Genomic DNA, 21,710 nt, shown 5'->3' with positions numbered 1-21,710 from the left:
GGCCCCGCCAGATGTTACGCTCACGGCTCGGGTAGTCTTTCGGGGGTATCTGATCGCGAAGAATCTCGAATCAAACTGCCAAAACTAGGGGACCAGGCTACGCGGGGTGTCAACAGGGGTAGGTCCCACAGTTCCGCCACATATTTCAAGATGGAGGTGTGGGTGAAATCGTTTGGTTGGTCTGTTGGTCCGTGTTGTACGGCTCCCTTGTCCACCCAAGGCGAAATCAGCAGGGTCGGAACCCGTACACCCAGCCGGTCGAATCGGAAGGTCGTCTGGGTGCCGTCCCGAGCAGCTTCCGTGTATGGAAGATCGTCCCCTGCAGGCACATTCTCCGGAGGGGGCACGTGGTCCGCAAATCCGCCATGCTCGTCGAAGGTGAGGATGAAGAGGGTCTCATTCCACTGCGGGGATGCTCGCAGTGCCTCATAGAGACTCTTGAGAAAACCCTCCCCGAGGTGAACCGGCGATGGTGGGTGGAAGGAGGTGAATGAGCAGCATTCCGGGTTGATCCAGGTGAACTGCGGCAGGGTGCCTGCCTTGGCATCCTTGTAGAACTGATCGATCGGTTTGACGTTCGACACCCCGTGGCCAGATATCTTTGTCCACGTATAGAAGAGGGCATCCGGCAGGAACCCCGTGGTGTTGGAGTAGTTGATCCAGCTGATATTGGCCGCCGTCAGTTGCTCGAAGATGGAGACCTGGGGCAGGGAGGAGGTGTCGAAGTCGGGGTCGTTAGACCCATGGCCGTGCGACGTGCCCGATGTCAGATACGCACGGTTGGGATTCGTCGGACCGGGAACGGAAGCAAACCAGCGATCGAAGAGAAGGAAATTCTCCGCCAGAGCATTGAGGACGGGGACGCGGTCGGGGGTGTAGTAGTTGATGACCTCGGCTGCACGACCGAGGTTCCCGTCAAGCCCATAGGCACGGACCTGTTCTGTCACAAAGCCCTGCATGGTGGGACGGTCAGTGCCGGGCTTCGGATCATAATTGCCATAGATCTGCAGATTGCCTCCGGCGATGCTGTGGTCGGGGTCATCGGGGGCGATGTCCTGCGCGGTTGGCTGGGCGCAGACTTGAGGAGACTCTGGATCAGAAATATTGGCCGGGTTGCAGTATTGTGTACGAATAAGCCCGTCGATGTCCGCGTTATAGGTCAACCCCCCGGCAAAGGTGTCAAAAGAAAGGTTCTCCTGTACGACCACCACAACATTCTTGATTGGATTGTGTACGGGAGGCTTGGTGTCACCGACAGGACCCTGTGGATGGCCGGAGATTATGCGACCAAGGAAGAAGAATAGTAACAAAGAGAATATTGTCATCACAAGAAGTAGAGAGGTGACGAGAGCTCTCCGGATGAGAGACCGCCATCTTGATGGTTGTTTGTGGAGCTGGTAGTCCTCAGGGTCTATACCATCATTCGCTTGAGGGAGGAGTCTCTGTTTCTCTGGTCGGAGCATCCTGTCCGGCTCGGGCGATGAGGACTTTGACGACGACATTATCACTCCGATGGTACCTGAAGAGGTAGTGTCACTCAAGATGAAGAAGCAGCAATCCGGGAGAAGAGACACTGTCAAGTTCCAAGTCATTGATATGAACAGAAAGGCATTAGACAATCAGGCGGGGGCGGGGTATTTCCAAGTTCACTGAGTCAGCAGACAACTTGCTGCAGATGCAAGTGACCAGCCAGTCAGAAGGCTTTTCTTCCACCGTGGACGCAGGAATAAACAGCTATTGGCCAGTAGTGTCGGTGTCATCAACCCAAACAGTCTCTTTCCCAGATAGGAAGTCCAAGGGAACGCCGGGCAAATTCACATGTGTCAACAAATGCATGCAAACATTTCAATTATCAACAACCCACATCGCACCTCATAAATCTTGACTTGTTAGCTACCCTCCCAGCAAAGCAAGTCTCACAATCCCAACCTCTGCGCAAATCGCAGCTCATTTCTCCCAAAATCATACACCGACACCACATTCTTCAGAAACGACGCCCCCAGAATATTCAACACAATGCCCTCATACGCCACACTCTCCGACGCCGCCAGCGCCGACACACAGGTCCCATCCCCCGTTTGATAGATAAGATCTCGTCCCTCATGATAGAACGTCTGATCCCCGATTGTGACCCCGAAGGTAGGCGCTTCCGCATCACAGTCCACCACATACACCCCCGAGGCATCATCATACACTGCCGGCGGCGCAAACCGAGCATTGATTGGCTCCACCACCGCCGCGGGCAGGAAGCTGAGTTCGTTTCCAGTATCCGTGAACGCCTGGAACGCCGTCGCGTTCGTGGTGAGATCCTGCGCATTGGGTTCGCCGTAGGTGACGGCCGAGACAGTGAAAGCCCAGTACGATCGGGTGCGGTGGCCGGATGTGAATTCGGTCGGAATTTCGGCCAGTATCTCCACGGGCACGATGGAGAAATTCGGGCTGTGAGCCACTGGGGGTAAGTCGCCGAGAGTAAGGTAGCCTCCGAAGGTCGGGGTCGAGATGTTTGGTTCCAATGGAGTGTGGGCTAGCGCGATACTGAAGTAAGAATCGACGAGACCACGCCCGTACAGGGTGTTGAACACGGGGCTGTAGACTGCCCGGTTGTAGAAGAAGGTCGTATTGTCGGTGTCATTCCCTGGGTGAGCAGAGGTGAGGGATGGGTAGGCAAGACCCAGCACCCCGCTGTTCGCCCCGTCGCCCATCGGGTTGCTGTGATCAGCGATCCCCACGGCTTGCCCCTTGACGGTGATTCCGGCCAAGGTGATGTCCTCGTATGCCATGACACCACTGGCGATGCCATTGCCGTACTGGACGCCGAATGTCTCGTTGGGGATCGGACGATAGGTGCTGGATTGGTTGTATGTCTGCGGACTGTATAGACAGTCGGCTTCGGGAATTTCAAGATTGGTCGTCGCGTTGATGCATTGGAAGCCAGTTCTCACGACATATGTGTCACTGCTGCCAGTGTCAACGAGGAGCTTAAAGGTCTGGTTGGCAAAAATGACGTCGACATCGAAAGTGCTGCTGTACTGAGCAGCGAGTGGGGCGCCAGGACTAGAGACATCAGACGCACAACGTCGCGTCAAAGGAAGCGTAGCTGCGACGCATCCGTTCACGATCTGGCTCGCCGTGACAACAGGGAGGAGCTTCATTTTGGGATTATTCACTCAGGCAAGTTCTGTTGAGTGAAGGGCTGAGTACTCATACTCGGTGAGGTTGCCAGCAAAATATATAGCCCCCACCCATCACGGCTGCCTGCGAACGCCAACCCTCGTATATTTCCATCTTTAAAAATTGGCCCCACGACCACTTTCTATCCTCAAGGGTCCCAATCCGGAAACTAGGCACGCAGCTTTCGACAAGGATAAATGTAGTACAAAGACCTTGTCAGGAACCGCCAAGTCCTCTCGTATAATTTAGTTCTGAATTAGTGTCAGCGGCCCCTCAAAACGAACCACAACGAGCCTCAACGAGCACTACTCACCGTCACACAACCATGAAAAGGGCACGCAGAAGCACACCCAAAGTACGCTCCGGGTGCCGGACCTGCAAGTGCGTTTTCCCTCTCTTTGCAAATGAATTGACGCTTAATCCAATGCAGAGCCCGCCGGATCAAATGCGACGAAGCCAAACCCAGCTGTCAGCGCTGCGACCGCTCCAACCGCTCGTGCGAGGGATACGCAACGCCAGCCCAGCAACAGGCCCCAGACCGGGCGATCACAACCTACAGCATCCCCTTCAAAGTCCCCGGCAGCCAAGCCGATCGGCAACTGCTGCACTTCTACTGCTGTCAAGCGGCCGAGGGTCTCTCGAGCTTCTCCGACCCGACTCTGTGGACGCGCCTCATCCTCCAGCGCTGCCACACCCAACCCATTATCCGCAATGCACTCATCACGCTGAGTGCCCTTTACCAGGATCACCACAGCCACAGCAACCAGCTTATGGGCGAGGAGGGGGAAAAGGAGGAGGAGAATAGTTGCCCGCGACAACGACCTTCGCCAAGAGGTCTGCGGCTGATCGCCCGATCGCATCGGCAGCTGCGCACGCATCTCTCTTCCCCGCAGGCCTCGTACGAAGTCGCCCTGATCTGCGGGGTGCTCTTCTACGCCTTCGAGTCGCTGATCGGACAGGCGGGCAACGCTATCCGGCACCTGAATCAGGCGTTGATCTTGTTCCAACGGTACCGAGACCATCCGCCCCCGCCGCAGGCCGCGTACGGGGTGGCGGAGGATATCCTCCCGCATCTGGGGGCTCTCCTGGCGCGACTGGACATCCAAGCCAGCACATACGATGATTCCCGTCCGTTGGTGCTTGTCAGCCATGAACCTGTACCAGCACCGCCGATAAGACATGTGTCGGGCGACCCCAACAACTACCCCGAAACAATCCTTGTTAGCCTCCAGGCACGACTCTTGCGACACCTGCTCGTGCATCTTCCCAACAAGAACGTGCCACTCATCAATCTCCCGCTGGAGATATGTCAGGAGCGATTGGCGCTCGACGCTGCCTTCCGGGCTTTCCTCCACTCCATCCCTCACGCACCTCTACCCAGAGACCCAAAAGTCAGACAGCATCTGCTCCTCTTACATATTCAAGCACAGCTGTTCCACGGTGTTCTACTAGAGAACATGCACAGCACACCGGGTGCATCTTCATCATCCGTTGCCATGGACTCTGCGCTAAGCGCCGCTCTGAGCGATATGGCCATTCTTCTCGGCGAGTTTGACCTCGGCGGCGGGGACGAAAGTCACACTCCAGATTCCCGACCAAGTCAAGATGCTTCACCTGGATTCACGCTCACCACGCAGCTCATCGCAGGGCTCTACGTCGTCTGCCTGAAAAGCAGCGATCCCGCCACGGTAGCCACGGCACTATCCCTGCTACAAAACCCGCGACTGCCCCGACGGGATGGACTCTGGGATGCAAGCGTGGTGACCAGAGTCGTGGTGAGGCTGAAGGGCAGAGCGGAAAGCAGTATTGTGAGTGGCGTTAAGGGCGTGTACTTGCAGGGATCGACCTCGCCCGTTGTACGGTTGGAAGATGCTGGGAGGGGGATTCTTGATGCTAAGGATATCCAGGGTGTAGATAATCTTCTCGAGTCGATGACACGGGACAGGTCATTGTCTGATATAGATTCGTAGCCCCGGTCGCTAGATGGAGTGTTTCGTTGGTTGTCACTGACTGGTAAAGTCATGATCGAAGGGCCAGACGGTCCAGATAGTGCGAAACACCCCTCCACCCGGCCATCATCTCAGATCCTGGAACATCGCTTGGGCGGTTGCCAAATCTTTTTCAAAACAGATCAAGCAAGTAGAAAGACGAAATTACCTGTAAGCCAAGACCGCTTCCACTACCAGCTGATTGTTCATCGCTTATGCTCGGCCGATGTTGTCGGGGATCGGGATCATCGGATTGATGGATGACGATCTTGCTGTCAAGCATCCCGCAAAGCACGTAATCCAGTGATTACAGTATGTTGCAGCCTATTGCATTCATCGCCTGGCGCCAAATGACTGCTGCTACGGATCTCCGAGATTGTTGCTGCCTCGACCGATTGTGCCGAGAGACCCGGACATGACGGAGGGGTTTGTCCAGGATTAATCCAATCGTTGTTAACAATCAAGAAAAGTGGCGTCATTGTGGCACAATTTGAGGAGATCTTGTTCTCGAAGAGCGAATGGGGTTCTTTAGACTCGTACTCGTACCGGAGTGGTATGAGCCGGGTAAAATAAAGTGGTCGTCCCGCAAATTACCACTTTAGTTCGGAGTAATATGATAACGACGGTATAATAACGACGCTAGCCCATTTTGCGTCGGGCAATGATCGGAGGCGGCAGTCCAAAGGCAGACTCATACGTAGTTGGTGACATACGCATGGTAAGTTGTCTCGAATTCCGCGGGGGTAGACTTCCATCCTTGGCTGGCGTCTCAATCGCTAGAAGGAGAATCCTCATTGTCAAAGCTTCCGTAGAATCCCATTTCGGAGGGTGGGGTGGAGCAGATGACCGGTTCCATTTATAGCGCAACAGGGGTTCTTCCGGGCTCCCAAGGGATGCCAAGACACTGGAAAAAGTTCCAAGCATTTTTCCAGAACACGGAGTGACTCCTGAATTCTGAACTGTTGTTGATCACACTCAATCTATTTCTTCGGCCACGTTGGCGGTCCGCCCGAAACCGACCGGTGCAAGTCATGGATCATGGGCCCATAATCGATTCAATGATTGTGATTCGGCGGTCCACAGCACATCTGATAAAGTTCAACCGTCTGCGATGCGAACATTGACATTCTGGCGCTGTTGGTTGACGACGCGCAAGCGGGTCCAAGTGGCTGTCTTCAGCGGCGGTTGAGCTCTCAGTCGTCATACCGAGTAGTCGTAGCGAGCGCGCGCAACTGATCAGATAACCAACCTGGATGAAGTATCTAATGCCGAGCTTCGGTTGTGCGAAATTGGAAGACTCGGGGTCTGAGCCAATAGAAATCAAGCGCTGGCCCGATGCAAGACTAGACACAGCCACGCTGCGGGCCAGACATCCTTTGGGAATTGCCAAGGTGGACTGGCTGGGTGACCCCGATCCACGGTGATGACCTTGGCACACATGGAACTTGCTCGCGCGCACCAAATCACAGTTGGCCTGGGCCTGCTTGCGTGGAGATGTGCCCCATTGCAGGAGATACTGGTTCCCTTCTATGCCGCGCGTGTGATGAATTCAATTTGGAGTTTGGACACCTACCCCTACCCCTCCCTTCCATGCCATTATCGGTTCTCGGAAACCAGCCCCATTATTGATGTTCGACAAATGACACGTACAATAACGCCTGGCTGTTGTTGATTTAGCCGCGATGGCGATCAAAGCCAAGCAGGAGGTGTTCCCAAGAGTTCGTAGCTTGTTGGTCGGTTCCGAAATATTCCCAGTCTCCAATTGTGATTCTTATAACCAAGAGCACGGCCAGCTCTTCTTTCTCCCCTTTCCCCTTTCTTTGCGCACTGGTGTCTCTATCTCTCACCGCGATGTTCCAATGTCCTCGGGGACTCGCAGTCTGTCATATGTTCATCGCTTGCGGTCCAGGTTTTCTGGCCTACACGTGGCCACGCTAGGCGCTCTCCTGAGTCTGCTGTATCTTTTCTACATTTTTGCCGTGCCACAGCTGCGGCGACTGCATCTCAGGGCTGGTTTGAGCTGGTACGACCTGGGGCTCTATGGTTTCGGTCCGTCTCAGGATTATGTCTCCTTCGATTATGAATCTCCACTGGTTCAAATCTCGGAACAAGGATCGGGATGCGATTCACGATTAACGTTTCTGGCCCCTAGAGGCGACTCGGTTGCTCAGCCGGGCCCCATGATCCTCGATTCCAGGGGTGAATTAGTTTGGATGAAGCACAACTGGGAGATAACCCAGGATTTCAGGGTCCAGCGGTATCAGGGTACTGATTACCTCACATACTGGGAGGGTGACGAAATTGAAGGTAGAGGCTATGGAGCCTGGTACATGGTGGGTGGCATCAGAAAACATTCCGACTCTCCAATAAGCTGACCTGTCACAGTTGGATTCCACCTACACCCAGCGATACGTGATCACCCCGGTCGGGAGTTACGGCGGCGACCTTCATGAGTTCCACATCACGCCTCAGGGAACTGCTCTTGTGACAATTTATGACCCAGTGCTTGCTGATTTGACTTCGATTGGAGGCCCTGAACTGGGATGGATCCATGATGGGGTATTCCAGGAAATCGATATCGCGACGGGCGAACTGCTTTTTGAATGGCGTGCATCCAAACATTACCCAATCAATAGCACCTATGAAAAATTGGGAACCTCTGGGACCACCCGATCGTCTGCCTTCGACTATTACCACATCAATAGTATCGAAAAGGATGATAGCGGGAACTATATCGTCTCGGCACGACATACCCACACTGTCAGCTGCATTGACAAGAACAGCGGTGTGGTTTTGTGGACACTTGGGGGTAAATTGAACGAATTCCGCGACCTTTCAGACGGGGAGGCGACCAATTTTGCCTGGCAACATGATGCGCGCTGGCACCCTAACAACACGCTCACCCTCTTCAACAATGCAGCACACTCGACGAAAGACCCCGACGAGGAAAGTCATGGCATGATGATTTCTCTGAATGTTGATGCGCGCGAAGCGACCCTTCTGGCTGCGTACTATCATCCTCAGCAGATGAAAGCCGTGTCGCAGGGCAATCTGCAACTTTTGGACGACGATGGCCGTGCCTTGGTGGGCTGGGGCCATAATGCCGCTTATACCGAGTTCAGCTCGGACGGGCAAGTGTTATGCAATGTCCATTTCGGTGCCTCGGTGTTCTTTGGGTTCGGTCGCGCCGTATCATACCGGGTTTTCAAAGGCGATTGGATTGGAAGGCCGCAAACCGCTCCGGATGCCGAAGTGATCGGTAATCGAATCTATGTCAGCTGGAACGGGGCGACAGAGGTTGTTGCGTGGCAACTAGAGACTTGGCTCTCAGGCGAACTGGAAGATGCCGCTTTCAAGGTGGTGGCACAATACGACAAAGCTGGGTTCGAAACCGAGATCGAGATTCCGGAGAACTTGGATAGTCCCCTGTTTCGCTTGGCAGCCCTTGATTCCAATGGGGATGTCTTGGACGTCACGGAGCTATTGCAGAGGGAGCGGGGCAGTGCCATGGAACGGCTGCTCAACATGCACTATTGGATCTTGGGCATCGCGTTTGTTATGAGCGGCGTTGGCCTGTTCCTTGGGTTCTGCAGGTGCTGCGGCCTCGATCCTCGACTCAGGCGCCTCAGTCGCTGGCGCTATCGGTCTTCCGAGTACCAGATGGTGGCTTTCAGCGATACTGAATCTGATCGACAATCGGTCTCGGGGTCGATTACTTGAGCGATGTCAACGAAGAACAGTTATGGGCCCCATGGGCTACTTGGAGGTATTTTTTGAATCTGTAAATATTGGTTGAGCCTTTTATATACGATACCCTTGCTTGTGTATATATGGAGTGAAAGAATAAGAGATTTTGTGTCTTGACTGACCTGATCGCAATACTCCAGCATGGAGATGGCATGGTGAGGAATGGCGAATTGTGATATCAGAGTAACCTGCACGACCAAGCTGACAGGAAATGATCGACGAGTACTTGTTCCAGGCGGGGGATCTCTGTTTTCTTCGTCGACAAGTGTGGACCTGTCCTATTGGAATGTCGAACTCTATCCATATCCCGTTTGTGTAATCAAAGCTTGGTGAAGAGGAAGTTCGATGGCTCACGCAGAATAAATAGAAGGTGAAGACGAAATCCTCGTAAGTATCATAGATGAGTGTGTTGTTCAAGGTTGCCTGGGTTGCCTCGTACTGTAACCGAAAGAAGCAAGTGCCGATCGCTGACCGAGCCAGGCACTCAGGCACCAAAGCTGCTTGCACCCCTCAGGCGACCAGGCGATAAGGCGATAAGGCCATGAAGGGCGGTTATCCGCGGGGGACTGGGGTAACATTCCCCGCATGAACGCATTGAAGGGGAGGAGAGACCGTCAGGGTCGAAACTCTCTCTCTCCCCCCAGCTTTTAAACCTGAATCTTCACAAACCATACCATCACCTCTGGGAGGGGAGAAAGCAAAAGGAAAAAACCAGAAAGACTCCCCCCTAGTTCATCTTCCCCCCCTCCCCCACGACCATCGTCTCGATCTCTTCCATACGTCTCAAACCACCAACCCATCCATCCCAACCATGGCATCCCGACGCATATCATCCCGACTCTTTCACCCTCAACTCCACGGCCGAACCTATTCCACCGCCGCCGCATCCCCCTTCTCGCGCCTCAACCTCCCCATCGACTACAAATCCACCCCTCTCCTCCACCACACAGCCTCCACCCTGCCCGACCACCTCGACCTCCCCGCCGCGACCTCCTCAAAATCCATGAACCTCTACCAGGCCATCAACTCCGCCCTGCGCACCGCCCTCGCGACCTCCAACCAGGTCATGCTCTTCGGGGAGGACGTCGCCTTCGGCGGCGTGTTCCGGTGCTCGATGGACCTGCAGACCGAATTCGGGTCCGAGCGGGTCTTCAACACGCCGCTGACGGAACAAGGGATCGTGGGGTTCGCGATCGGGGCCGCCGCGCAGGGGATGAAGCCCGTGGCCGAGATCCAGTTCGCTGACTACGTCTTCCCTGCGTTCGACCAGATTGTCAATGAGGCGGCCAAGTTCCGGTACCGCGAGGGGGCGACGGGGGTGGATATCGGCGGGTTGGTGATCCGCATGCCGTGCGGTGCGGTAGGGCATGGTGCTTTGTGAGTATATCCCTTTCTTTGTTGACAGCCCTGCGAGAAAGGTCTTACTGACCGTCGATGCTATTCTCCGAGCTAGGTACCATTCCCAATCCCCCGAAGCATTGTTCGCGCATATCCCCGGCATCCAGGTGGTGATGCCGCGGTCGCCGGCCCAGGCGAAAGGGCTGCTGCTGTCGGCGATCTTCGAGCACAACAACCCGGTGCTCTTCATGGAGCCGAAGGTGCTGTACCGGGCGGCGGTGGAGCACGTGCCGAACGAGTACTACACCATCCCGCTCAGCGAGGCTGAGGTCGTGAAGCCCGGCAACGACCTCACCATCGTGTCCTACGGGCAGCCGCTGTACCTGTGCTCGGCGGCGATCGAGGCGGCGGAGCGGGCGCTGGGCGCGAGCATCGAGCTGATTGACCTGCGCACGATCTATCCCTGGGACCGGCAGACGGTGCTGGACAGCGTGAAGAAGACCGGTCGCGCGATCGTGGTGCACGAGAGCATGGTCAACTACGGCGTGGGCGCGGAGGTCGCGGCGACCATCCAGGAGCGTGCCTTCCTGCGATTGGAGGCCCCCGTCAAGCGCGTGGGCGGCTGGAGTACGCATACCGGGTTGATCTACGAGAAGTTTATCATTCCCGACGTCACCAGTGAGTGTCGTACCTTTTCCTTTCAGTTATCCCGTCAGCTACTGATTTTGTCGCAGGAATCTACGATGCGATAAAACAGACCCTCGACTACTAAGCCTGGAGCTTAACCCGCGTATGAACGTTTTCACTATGTGTACATATCTTAACATCTATTCTAGAAGAATCCTGCACAAGGTGACTAGACTAGTCGTGTGTCTATCACGTGTCTTAATGTCATAGTCTAGCGACCATTTCTCAGTTCTATCTATGTGCCTCGAACTATATCATAATTCCCAACAGGCCACAGATGAGGATCAGTATTGAACTAGTCACGCTGTAGTGACCGAATCTCGAACAGAATACAGCCATGTGTATGTATGTGCCAATTATGTGACGAAGCTATCCACAAGTAAACGGCCGGAAAGACCGATGTCCCGACAGGGGTCATGACTGACTAGCAGTACCGCCGACTCGAGACCCCTCCAAGCACCACAAATCACCTGTGCTTGCCGCAGCCTGATTTAGTCGAGCACCGCGAAGGTGTCGCTGGAGATCTTGATGGCATCCGTGTGCCAAGTCTTGCCACTGTCGGAGGTGGTGAACCCATTGGAGCTCGAGCCGCTGTACAGGTACAGGGTTTCGCCGAACTTGGAATCAGCCTCGCTCAGATGGATGGTAATGTTGTTCCAGCCTGGATTCGAGTCGGATATGTTAATTAATCTCCAACGTCATGATATGAAAAGACCGTGCGGCATAGCGGTGAAGACGTACTGTAGGCGGGCTGAGTACCGCAGGTGCCGGAGCCAGTGTAGCACTCGTCTCCGGAGTACAGGTACAGCAGGTTGCTGTCGAGTTCTAGGTAGGTGTTCAAGTCAGTACGTGGGACGCGGGGTGTGTGGCCGATTGAGTCGAGAGGGCCGGATGCTTACTGTCAGTCTCCTTGGAAACGACCTTGCCGTCGATGCTGACGACCTGCGTGACTTTGCTATCGGCAACGGTGACTATTGCACATCATCAGTGTTAGCCTTGATCAGCTTTGAAGACTGAGGTTAGTATGAAACCTACCCTCGAAGTCGACCTGACTTTCCTGAGGAACAGTCACGTAGGCCTGTCCGAGTTGACCGCCTACAGCATTAATTAGCACAACGTTTAGGGTTTCGTTAATCCAGCAAGGTCCGGACTTACTAGGAGTGTAGGTGCTGGCAGCAACACACCACTCCTCGACGGTAGCAGGGCAGCCCCTGGCCACAATTAGCGGACACGTCTTCTTGCTTGTCATATCGAAAAAGGTATACCCACTGGGACTCCTGGTCGGGCGACCAGTTAAACAGGGGCTGGTATAAGTAGGAGCTAGCATCACCGGCAGTCGCCTGGAGGCCGATCCAAAGCGAGACCCAGACTTCATCGCTGGTGTTCTCGACGGTGGTGTGCTCCGGGACACTAGGGGCGATCACCGACCAAGTAGCCTTGGTGATGTGAGCGCTGTTGGAAGGAGGGCCAGTGTAGAACCCGTTACCGAAGTACCACGAATCCTTGGTAACAGCCGCAGCGCGGAGGGCAAAAGCCAAGGGAGCAACAGCGTAGACAGAACGCATGGTGGTCGATGAAAGCAAATCAGATTGAAGAACGAGAGTAGTTGAAGCGAACCGGCCGCAAAGAAGAAAGAATGACTGCAAGCAGAGCTGTGAATGAAAGACTGAATGAGAGAGTAGATCAACGGTCCAGGGTAGGCACCGATCGACGACCTTTTAAGAACAAATGCCATTCTGGACCCGGAAGACCGTTGGGGGAAGCAAGAATCGGAAGGCGCAGAGTAAGGGCTTGTCTCAGGGGCAGGTGGAGTCCGGCGCCATCCCCGACTCCACCAACTGCCCTGACTCCTTCCACTTCAGCCGACAAGCTCGTTTTAACCTGAAACATTAAACGCATTAAGCTTGATCCATCAGCACTTTGCAATACCTTAAGCTCCGAAATAGCGGCGGACGCTTGTCGCAGTTAAAGTATTCGGATATACGTGTTCCGTAAAACTTGCCCTACACGGCCTTCTATTGCCATGTGGCTGTTGAAATTCCTTGCGCCCCTGGCGAATATTTGATCACTTGAATCAACTTAATATCAAATGCTGACGAGATTTCTCCGGATAACATCCATTCCAGGCCTGCTAGCTTGTCTCCCGCGCAAGCTACGAATGGCTAACCATGCACATTCTCTCTTTAGGATCAGTTGCGAATAATTGAAAGCCTAGGTGAATGATTCATGGCGTCAGGCTCACTTGATGGATTCACGGCATCACTCAAGTAGGCTCTTGGAGCGTGAAGTCGAGGCATCAACCCCTTTCTAAACTGGACATCGGAGGAAATTGTTGGTCTTTCCTGCTCGAGTGATCTCGAAGAATTCAAGCTCTGAGCCGGCTCCTTTGGCCAGAGCATGATTGGTCGCTCCTGTGTCTCAAGGTAGAAACTTGATCGATCAAGGTAGAGGCCGAAACGAGGCGGATTGCCTTCAGTTGTATATGTAACTGCAAGCAGAATGTACTGTTCTTCTCGTAAATAGCTATATCAATTACATCATGGTTACAAAACGCTCACTCGTGGGATGTGGTGCATTTGGTCGAAATCATGAATTCGTGAGACACCTCCAGTGTCTCCCATACCGTGCAGCCGCTATCGTCCAGCGAACCACGACCGCATATTTGGTTTATACATTCAGGGGCCTGGAGGGGAACCAGCCCGAGGAGAAAGTTCGGACATTCCACTACCCCATAGCCCAAGTGAATGCCGTTTCTCGACCAACTTGAGCACATTATACATAAACAGGCGCTCTGGGCCCCCGTCGGGGAAAACCTCCCAAGCCACGCGGACTGGAAAGGCGAGGCGATTTATCATGTTACCAGGGGCAGTCAAAATGTACCATTCCAGGGTTCGGCAGATACCGCACCCCAAGGCATACTGTTCGGCAGGTCCGACGCGGTCTGTCGGTCGGCAATCCGCTGTTGACAATATTAAGCGTGTAGTGTAGTATAAACACATGGTCTGAGCCAGGCGGAGGTCCGGATAGACAAATTTCGTGGGCGTAATGATGGCACCAGTGCGAAGATCTCGACATTGGAACACCGGAAACTCGTCATTTGGTAGTGCCTCAACCTCTTGAGGCGGTCCGTCGGGATAGTGGTCGACCCACTCGGCTTTCCATCGGCGGAAGCGATTGGTCAAGTCAGCAACACCGTTCCATAGGGTTGCCTGTTTGACCTTGATTTCATGCGCACTCGCCATCTGCGAGCTGATGGTGGCCTGGAGATCATCGAATTGAGATAGAAGTGCTGGGATCTCAACCGCGAGGTCCATGAGATAATGCAGAATATCTTTTTTGGTAGTCTTCGCCGACCACGGAAGATTGATCCAGTCCTCTTGAGCAAGAAAAGACGGAGTACGGCTGACAAGAGCCGCAGATACCTGCTCAGTGAATGAGTACGTGGGGTTTTCCATATACAGGGTTCAGGTACATACCCAGTATGGTCGAAGTTCCGTATACAGTAAATGCTCCACGCCATGGACATGATTCTCTGGGCCCCGATGTTCAATCAATCGTAGTGCACCATTAACGTGAGCAATCAGAGAAACCTGAGTAGTACGCTCCACACTCTGCAAAAATCTTATCAGTTGAACTTAGCGACGAAAAGGACCCTGCGAAGCATACCTCAAACGCCATCAAAAGGATGACTGTTACCAGGGTCGACTCAGCCTTGCTACGTTCAGGGTCTTGCAACGCTTGCTGCAAGCTGCGAAGTACCCGTGGATATAGGCTGAAACCCGCAGCCTCGACCTCCTTGTTCTGGACGGATCGGCCGAAGAAAGCCACCGACACCGACTGGAATGCGTCCATTAAGATTGGGGAGAACATGCGAATTTCAGCAGCGCGTCGCAGTGCACCCGCGTGACCTGCTTTAGCATCGACTTCTGGGCTGAACGCATCCACAAAACGTTCAATGAACACCTCGAGCATCGGTTTTGTCGTGTTCATTTGACAAATCGAGCCGTAACTCGAATCCTCGCTGTCCTCGGATGAACTTCGACTGCCATCACAATGGCCGGCCCGCAAGTAGATGTTATGTTCAGCTTCCTCATCACTTTCAGCCGGTCTAGGCCGCTGGATTGCTACGATAGCATTCTCTGCCAGGTACGAGGGCACATGTCAGCTCATGGGCCCCAGAGTCATCGTCCCCCCACCCAGAAGGTCATGACCCACCTTCTGTCCGCTCCCCGGATGCAATTCCCGAGCCATGCGTAACGACCCGATTTGTTGTCCGGATACTGCTGATGATACCATCGACGACTTCTGACGGGGCCGAACGAATCGTATCAACCAAGCCTTGCAGCTGCGCTAGGCGGCGTCTGTTTCGGTTCCGTTGATCTAAACACACCAGATATCAACGTCAGCACACGTCAACGGTGGCCGAATTATGCTCCTGCTCTTTCAGGTATGGATAAATGTACCACGGGCATTGAGTTGAGCCGTCAGCTGACGGATCTCATTTCGGAGGTTACGGATCTCGTCCGCTTGGCTTATCGGTTGGAGGCTATCTTCGGGGCCGGTGTCGTAAGAGCACTTGGAGGGATATCCATGAGCACAGCATGCATGGCAGGGTTTAACGCGATCGCACTATGACCATCGAGTATTAGAGCCAGACGAGCCTGCGTGGAGATCGGGCCACAGGGGTACTTCGAATACACCACTAATCCCCAGTCGAGTGACTCGTTCTGGAGCTGGGAAATATTTCCATCCAATAAATTGGATTCCCGACTGGAATGCAATATGGGGCATCACCAGCAAGCAAGAAGAATCGGGTCGGGACGCACCTTGACCTTGCGGAACCGGCAGACCTTACAGGACCGCAATTGACGCGCAAGCTGATTTGAGGTGATGACAGGCTTGGGACGGTACTGGCTGGGGACCAGAACATCCTGCGAATTGTGGTTGACCATCGCGGTCTAGCACCTATTGGAGTAATGACTCTCTCTACACTCGGGTGAGGGCAAACGTCGAGTTTCGGGGTAAGAGAGCCAACGAACGGTACGGCACGCTTGACACCAACAAGATCTGGACGAACATGTCCGAGATTTGTCCCCTCTCTTTCCCTTTCGCTTACATCGGCACCAGCGCGCCCCGTGGCTCAACAAGACCAATAGCAAGCCGGGTCTGGGTCAATAGCGGCCTGGCAAAGTGGGCTTGGTTTCGAGTGGGCTCACGGTCGGTAGCGTGCTTCGCCACTCTGGATCCGTGGCTGGGTAGGTTCGAGACTGCGTGGATGGCGGAAAGGCTATCTCGTAGAAGTTCGAGGAACCATGGTGTAAGTTTGGGACTAATCTTCATTCCAGAAACACAAGCAAGAAAAAAGAGAGAGATTGGGTGGATGCCGTCTGTGCGTGTGTGTGTGTGTGTGTGTGTGTGTTGTTGCTTGCCGCTGAGACAGAAATGGATTCTTGGTGGGTTGGCTTGGAAAGGCTAGCGTGAAAAACCATTTAGTCGACCTCTCCAGGCATCAAACTTGATGCCTCAGGAATTCAACTTGATTGCAGTCCCAAGTGGATCATTATTAAACAAATGATTTGGGCCAGTCCAACTGTCGATTCACTTTCAGATGACACTGACACAGTCCAACCTAATGAATCTCAGCCGTTCTTACCGCCTTATAAACCCCTGCATAGCAACCTGATTGGGTTACATTATTGACACCTCAAAATCAAACCTACTCCTACCTAGTACTTTATTCGTCAATTGCAGGGCCTGGGATATATAAATAGCTCGGTCGGCCTCAAACTCAAGCATCACTCTGAACCATGCCATGCTTTTGTGAGCTTGCTACCTCCCCACTAGAATGCATGATTTAATACGGTTCATTCTTTTCTTTGAGAACTGTCAAACCTGCGGTATCTACTTGAGCCGTCAATGAAGTGCCAATCCCCCCCAAGCCAGTGATAATAACTGCGACTAGCGGCCTTCGAGGTCCTAGCTGACCACAAAGCTGGGGAATACTAGTAGAAAAAATAGATGCATGCACAACTCTGATAAGTCTCTCTTCCGTGATTGGTACATGCTAGCATTGAGTTCAGGTTGACCACCACATGCCCTGATCCTCTCTGCACAGAACCTGAAGAGATTCGACCAACAGGCATGGGTCTTCGCTTTCGACTTTCATTAGACAGCAATGACGTATTCGGCCAATAAATGATTCGTTATCTTTGCGCCGATCACTCAGGAGCAGGTCCTTCGCTTGTATTGGACCACAAGTGCCCACCATGGCCTACAACAATACTGCCGCACATCAACCCATAAATCCTCCGAGCGCATGGGTTGCTGACCTAGCTAGGAGCCACTGAGAGAAAGCCTGTGTGTTGTTCTCAGGGGCTCGCAGCAGCATGGTAGTGCGGCTACGAAGCTGATTGTGATCTTTGCGGCAAGGACTGCCAAGCAAGTGAGACAGCTCACTTCTGCTGCATCTGCTGCATCTACTATCGGTCAAACATCGGAGCATGTTCTGCAGAACAAGGTCGGAGATGATGCGAACCGAGGCCTCAGCAGGGTTGCATGATCGCCTGACGTAGGCAGGATGCGACGATCCGGAGTCACCTAGGCGTGTGCAGCCTGCTCTCAGTGGACGAAGCAACTTTGGCTAAATGGTGGCTTCCCAAGTTTCACCATCATCACGCATGATGAAAAGACTGGTTATTCCGTGTGCCAAGCAGAGCCACAAATGGGAAGAGCCGAAGAGGGAGGACGCTGTCGGACTGTCTCCGATCGCAAGTACCAAGTGGGGGGAGGCAAAACCCCGTTACCCCAGACAATCCCCCGCAATGAGGAATGGAAGCTTCCCCGCCTCTACTTCTACTTAGACTAGTCAGGCTTTAAACTCAAACATACCAACCCCCACTCCTTTCTTACCCTCACACTCTCTATGCTGTGACCATGCTGTTTGCCTCTTCATCTGAACAATATATAGCTGGCTGAATTCCTATATCATTGCGAGCATCTGACACACTTTCTCAACCCATTCCCCCTTGTTCATCGTACAGGGGCTATTGTTTCCCTCAACCATGGCCGAAAAACACATGACCGACCATGAAGCCTTGAGCGAGAAGATCGACGTCTCCCACGAGGAGGTCGTCCAGATGGCCCAGCTGACAGAGGAGGAGAAGGTCTTGGAGAAGAAGCTCCGACGACGGATTGACAGCCTGATTATGCCCTTGGTTATCCTCGTTTATCTTATGAACTACATCGATCGGTATGTCAATTGGAGTTCTCATTGCATCCTCATTGCACGACACAAGCTAACAACCGCAGCAACAACTACGCCGCAGCCAAGCTCCAAGGCCTCGAGCAAGACCTCTCCCTCAATGACTCCCAGTACCAGGTCGGCCTGTCGATCCTCTTTGTTGCATACATCCTCATGCAGGTTCCGTCCAACCTGCTCCTCAACTATATGGGCCGCCCGTCGATTTATCTGGGCTTCTTCACTACGGCGTGGGGGCTTGTATCCGCCTTGACCAGTCAGGTTACTAGTTACGGCGGGATCGTCGCCTGCCGCTTTATCCTGGGGCTGGTCGAGGCCCCCTTCTTCGCCGGGATTTTGTTCTATCTGTCGAAATGGTACACAAAGAACGAACTGGCCTTCCGGATGAGCATCTTCTACTCAGGCTCGCTGGTCAGCGGCGCCTTCGGCAACCTCATCGCCGCAGGCATCCTCGAGGGCCTTGAGGGCCATCGCGGCCTGGCCGCCTGGCAATGGCTTTACATCATCGAAGGCAGCATCACCGTCGCCATCGGCCTCGTCATCTGCCTCGTCCTGCCGGACTTCCCCGAGACCTGGAAGCTGCTATCCCCCGAGATGAAGCACGTCGCTAACCGCCGGCTGGCCATCGAAGCCGCCGAGGCCGACATCGACGAAGGCGGCAGCATGTCTCAGCTGAAGGGTCTCAAGCTCGCCTTCACCGACATCAAGACCTACGTGCTCGCCGTCGCCTACATGTGCATCACGGCCGGCGCCGGGTTCCAGTACTACTTCCCCACCCTGGCCGAGACCCTGGGGTACAACAAGATCATCTCGCTGCTGCTGGTCGCACCCCCCTACATCTTCATGGTCTTCTACAGTCTCTTCCACTCCTACCTGTCCGACCGCTTCGGCAGCCGCTTCTGGTTCTTCATGTACCCGATCCCCGTCACCATGGTCGGGTTCATCATCTTCATGACGACCGAGAGTTTCGGCCCGCGCTACTTCTCCATGTTCCTGATGAACTTCGTCTTCGCGCAGAACGGCACCCTGTACTCGTGGATCGCGAACGCCATCCCCCGCCCGCCGGCGAAGCGCGCCGCCGCGTACGCGTTCATCAACTCGATCGGCAACTCCGCCAGCATCTGGACGGCCTTCACGTATCGCCAGCAGGACGCGCCATACTACCGCCTGGCGATGGGGGTGTGTGTCGGGATGCAGGCCTTGGGTGGAATCATGGCGGTGTTCATGTACTTCCATTTGCGGTTCTTGAACAAGAGGCTGGCGCGCCTGGAGGATGAAGATGCCGTGTTGACGGACCAGGATCTGGACCGATTACAGCGGACGGCCGAGGTGGAGGGGATCGACATTGCGGCGGCCAGGAGGCTGCAGAAGGGGTTCCGTTATGTGATATGATAAGATTAGTGGAACATCGTTTTGCCCAAATATATCTCTTTCGCGTTTCGAAATCAAGCCTCTCATTTGGCTTTTCTCGGGTTCATGGTTCTTCGGAGGGCGACCGGGAGTGACGCTGACTTGCCCGTACAATCGTTCACATATGCGGCGCCCAAGATCTAGCATCCCCAGGAAATAGATGCATCTCGAACACGACCCAACCACAGAATCATCATGACTACAAAAACAAATCCATCGCCCCCTAGCGATGACCTCATTCACGTGGCCAACCGACCGATCAGCCATAATCTCTATGCGTGGTTCAGGTGCAAGGTCCGTGGTCGTCTTCCCCCGATGCGGATGTGCCACAAACCCCGACATATGGGGCAGACCATCAGGACAATAAATAGTCGTGGCGATAAACACGGAGAAGTCTCATCCGCGGTGTAGAAATCTCCAGATTCGCTGCTGCTGCATCCCCGGGGTCTCCACCCTGGCCGCATTTGGCCCGGGGTGACGATCACATGACTGGAGGGGAATTTGAGGGTTGTAGTATATAACGAGAGCGTTTCTCGAGAGGTATGTTGGTATCACACACCAGAGTATCCTTGTAAAGAACAGAGACGGTTTATCACCTGAGATACCCTAAGAAGTGAACCCATTCGCTCGAGTACCGGTATGCAAATGTCACGACAACTGATCGACACATCGCGCCACCTGCTTCGTACCACACGCGAACCATCATCTCTGGCGCGAGCATTCTCCATCGCAGTCCCCGCCCACAGGGAAGGCCAAATGCAATTCTGTAAGCCACGGGGGTTCTTGGCCGAGTATGTTTATTACCTGACTTTTGTCTCTGCCCCCAAGATACGAGTTTGGAGTGCCACCGATGACGTCATGCCCAGTGATCCCCTAATCCCTGTGTTCAGGCAAGGCTAACCACTGCACCCTGACCATTTAGCCGGGATACTGCTCGTCGCAACCCAGTCCGAGCAGATGAGGTGATATTGTCACATGATGCAGGGCTGAAAACCCAGCTGCAAGATCAAATACAGCAAAATCGGCAACATCTCGACCGCCTCGAGAGACAGGTGTAAGTGCCCTGGACAGGTGCGGACCAGGCTTGAAACAGACCAGCCGTGCTAATAATCTCCTCAGCCAAGAGTTTAAACAGGAAGAGGAGGGGCGGAAGGCTTTGATGTCAGACTGAAAGCGTGGGTCTGGTTCCAAGTTGCATTGTTGTTCTTCATCCGGTTTGAATGCGGGCACAAATTGGGTCGTAGGGCATGTCGGAAAGTAAAGCAAATCTGTTTTGTTCATCAGATTTTCGAGGCTTGGCGACACAAGTTCGATTAAAAGAGTACAGAACGCCTGAGCCTTCCAGCGATGTCTCCGCCAGGTGCTCACGTAACCGATTCCACGACTACTCCGGGTCTGTATACATGCTAGACGCACGTGTCAGACGATGGCTTATGTGTGGACTCGTTAGCTCATCAATGAAGACATGGCTTTGGTTAATCACAAGGTTGATGGCACTGTCCCATGTTCAATATAGCATAACATGGTCTGGCGTAATTGATCTGACACCTCAACCGAATCAAACGAGCCCATCTGATTGAGGGTAGCACGGCCTGCGTCATAGCCACAGGGTCCACAGATTGCGACAGATTGTGGCCTTAGGAACTGTCAAAAGTCCTTCCTTATCTGATAAGGACCGCCCAGTCACCTTTTCCCGGCCCGCAAACCATTCGACTAGTCGATCAGTGATCCATTGCCGGAGTCGCTCAGCTGCGGTGGGTTTATCGATACTTCGACCCTGAGAGAGCCGGAGGGGAAAAGAACCCCAAAGTGGAGTCGCAAGAGCTCCCACAAGCGGCCAAGCGTAGTGAGACAGGACAGCGAAGAAGTGAGAAGGCTAGAACTCGCTAGAACTCTTAAGCCCACTGGTGCCTGAGTGGTGCCAGACCGAAAGTGGAGAGCTGGGTCGGCATCGGCTTTTACGGGTTTCCGAGTACGAGAAGATGATAAATCCGATTGTGTTGTGAGCCAAAGAAAAATGGTTAACTCCGTGAATTCTGCAGTCTGATGTGTTCTCCGAGAATGATTGGCACGGGGAGAAGCAGCTGCACACGATCGAGAAATGAAAAATG

General features: G+C 53.9%; 8 protein-coding genes across 8 annotated transcripts; 4 read left to right on the top strand and 4 right to left on the bottom strand.

Moving 5' to 3' along the window:
* Positions 1-20: 20 nt before the first annotated feature.
* Positions 21-1,325, bottom strand: BO82DRAFT_371177 (putative phosphatidylglycerol specific phospholipase; the record flags this gene model as incomplete). Its single annotated transcript, XM_025637247.1, has 1 exon — positions 21-1,325. One exon carries the CDS (start codon positions 1,323-1,325, stop codon positions 21-23), a length of 1,305 nt encoding a protein of 434 aa, XP_025496468.1.
* Positions 1,326-1,857: 532 nt separating this feature from the next.
* On the bottom strand, positions 1,858-3,402 carry BO82DRAFT_350522 (pepsin-like aspartic protease). Its single transcript, XM_025634177.1, has one exon. It carries the CDS (start codon positions 3,150-3,152, stop codon positions 1,917-1,919), a length of 1,236 nt encoding a protein of 411 aa, XP_025496467.1. The 5' UTR covers positions 3,153-3,402; the 3' UTR covers positions 1,858-1,916.
* A 97-nt stretch (positions 3,403-3,499) lies between these two features.
* Positions 3,500-4,925, top strand: BO82DRAFT_248478 (Zn(II)2Cys6 transcription factor; the record flags this gene model as incomplete). The annotated part of the gene is made up of 2 exons (XM_025630851.1): positions 3,500-3,552; positions 3,602-4,925. Coding segments are annotated over 2 exons (1,377 nt in total), but the record flags the coding sequence as incomplete, so codon positions are not given.
* A 2,093-nt stretch (positions 4,926-7,018) lies between these two features.
* Positions 7,019-8,879, top strand: BO82DRAFT_398011 (arylsulfotransferase family protein; the record flags this gene model as incomplete). Its single annotated transcript, XM_025638998.1, has 2 exons — positions 7,019-7,492; positions 7,545-8,879. The coding sequence occupies 2 exons, from the start codon at positions 7,019-7,021 to the stop codon at positions 8,877-8,879; spliced, it is 1,809 nt and encodes a 602-aa protein (XP_025496465.1).
* A 693-nt stretch (positions 8,880-9,572) lies between these two features.
* Positions 9,573-11,236, top strand: BO82DRAFT_388906 (2-oxoisovalerate dehydrogenase subunit beta). The gene is made up of 3 exons (XM_025638415.1): positions 9,573-10,283; positions 10,360-10,922; positions 10,979-11,236. Exons 1-3 carry the CDS (start codon positions 9,718-9,720, stop codon positions 11,014-11,016), a joined length of 1,167 nt encoding a protein of 388 aa, XP_025496464.1. The 5' UTR covers positions 9,573-9,717; the 3' UTR covers positions 11,017-11,236.
* Positions 11,237-11,422: 186 nt separating this feature from the next.
* BO82DRAFT_361103 (uncharacterized protein) lies at positions 11,423-12,496 on the bottom strand (the record flags this gene model as incomplete). The annotated part of the gene is made up of 6 exons (XM_025636802.1): positions 11,423-11,592; positions 11,673-11,756; positions 11,831-11,902; positions 11,967-12,026; positions 12,087-12,142; positions 12,201-12,496. 6 exons carry the CDS (start codon positions 12,494-12,496, stop codon positions 11,423-11,425), a joined length of 738 nt encoding a protein of 245 aa, XP_025496463.1.
* A 972-nt stretch (positions 12,497-13,468) lies between these two features.
* Positions 13,469-15,883, bottom strand: BO82DRAFT_418694 (Zn(II)2Cys6 transcription factor; the record flags this gene model as incomplete). The annotated part of the gene is made up of 6 exons (XM_025640084.1): positions 13,469-14,353; positions 14,408-14,542; positions 14,598-15,047; positions 15,193-15,311; positions 15,395-15,560; positions 15,758-15,883. 6 exons carry the CDS (start codon positions 15,881-15,883, stop codon positions 13,607-13,609), a joined length of 1,743 nt encoding a protein of 580 aa, XP_025496462.1. The 3' UTR covers positions 13,469-13,606.
* A 2,109-nt stretch (positions 15,884-17,992) lies between these two features.
* BO82DRAFT_273543 (putative MFS transporter) lies at positions 17,993-19,581 on the top strand (the record flags this gene model as incomplete). The annotated part of the gene is made up of 2 exons (XM_025631060.1): positions 17,993-18,180; positions 18,240-19,581. 2 exons carry the CDS (start codon positions 17,993-17,995, stop codon positions 19,579-19,581), a joined length of 1,530 nt encoding a protein of 509 aa, XP_025496461.1.
* Positions 19,582-21,710: the final 2,129 nt, after the last annotated feature.

This window comes from Aspergillus uvarum, assembly GCF_003184745.1.
Source record: "Aspergillus uvarum CBS 121591 unplaced genomic scaffold BO82scaffold_4, whole genome shotgun sequence".
NCBI classification, from domain to species: Eukaryota; Fungi; Ascomycota; class Eurotiomycetes; order Eurotiales; family Aspergillaceae; genus Aspergillus; species Aspergillus uvarum.
The sequence above is the reverse complement of the archived record's forward strand: the minus strand, read 5'-3'. Positions and strand labels throughout refer to the sequence as shown.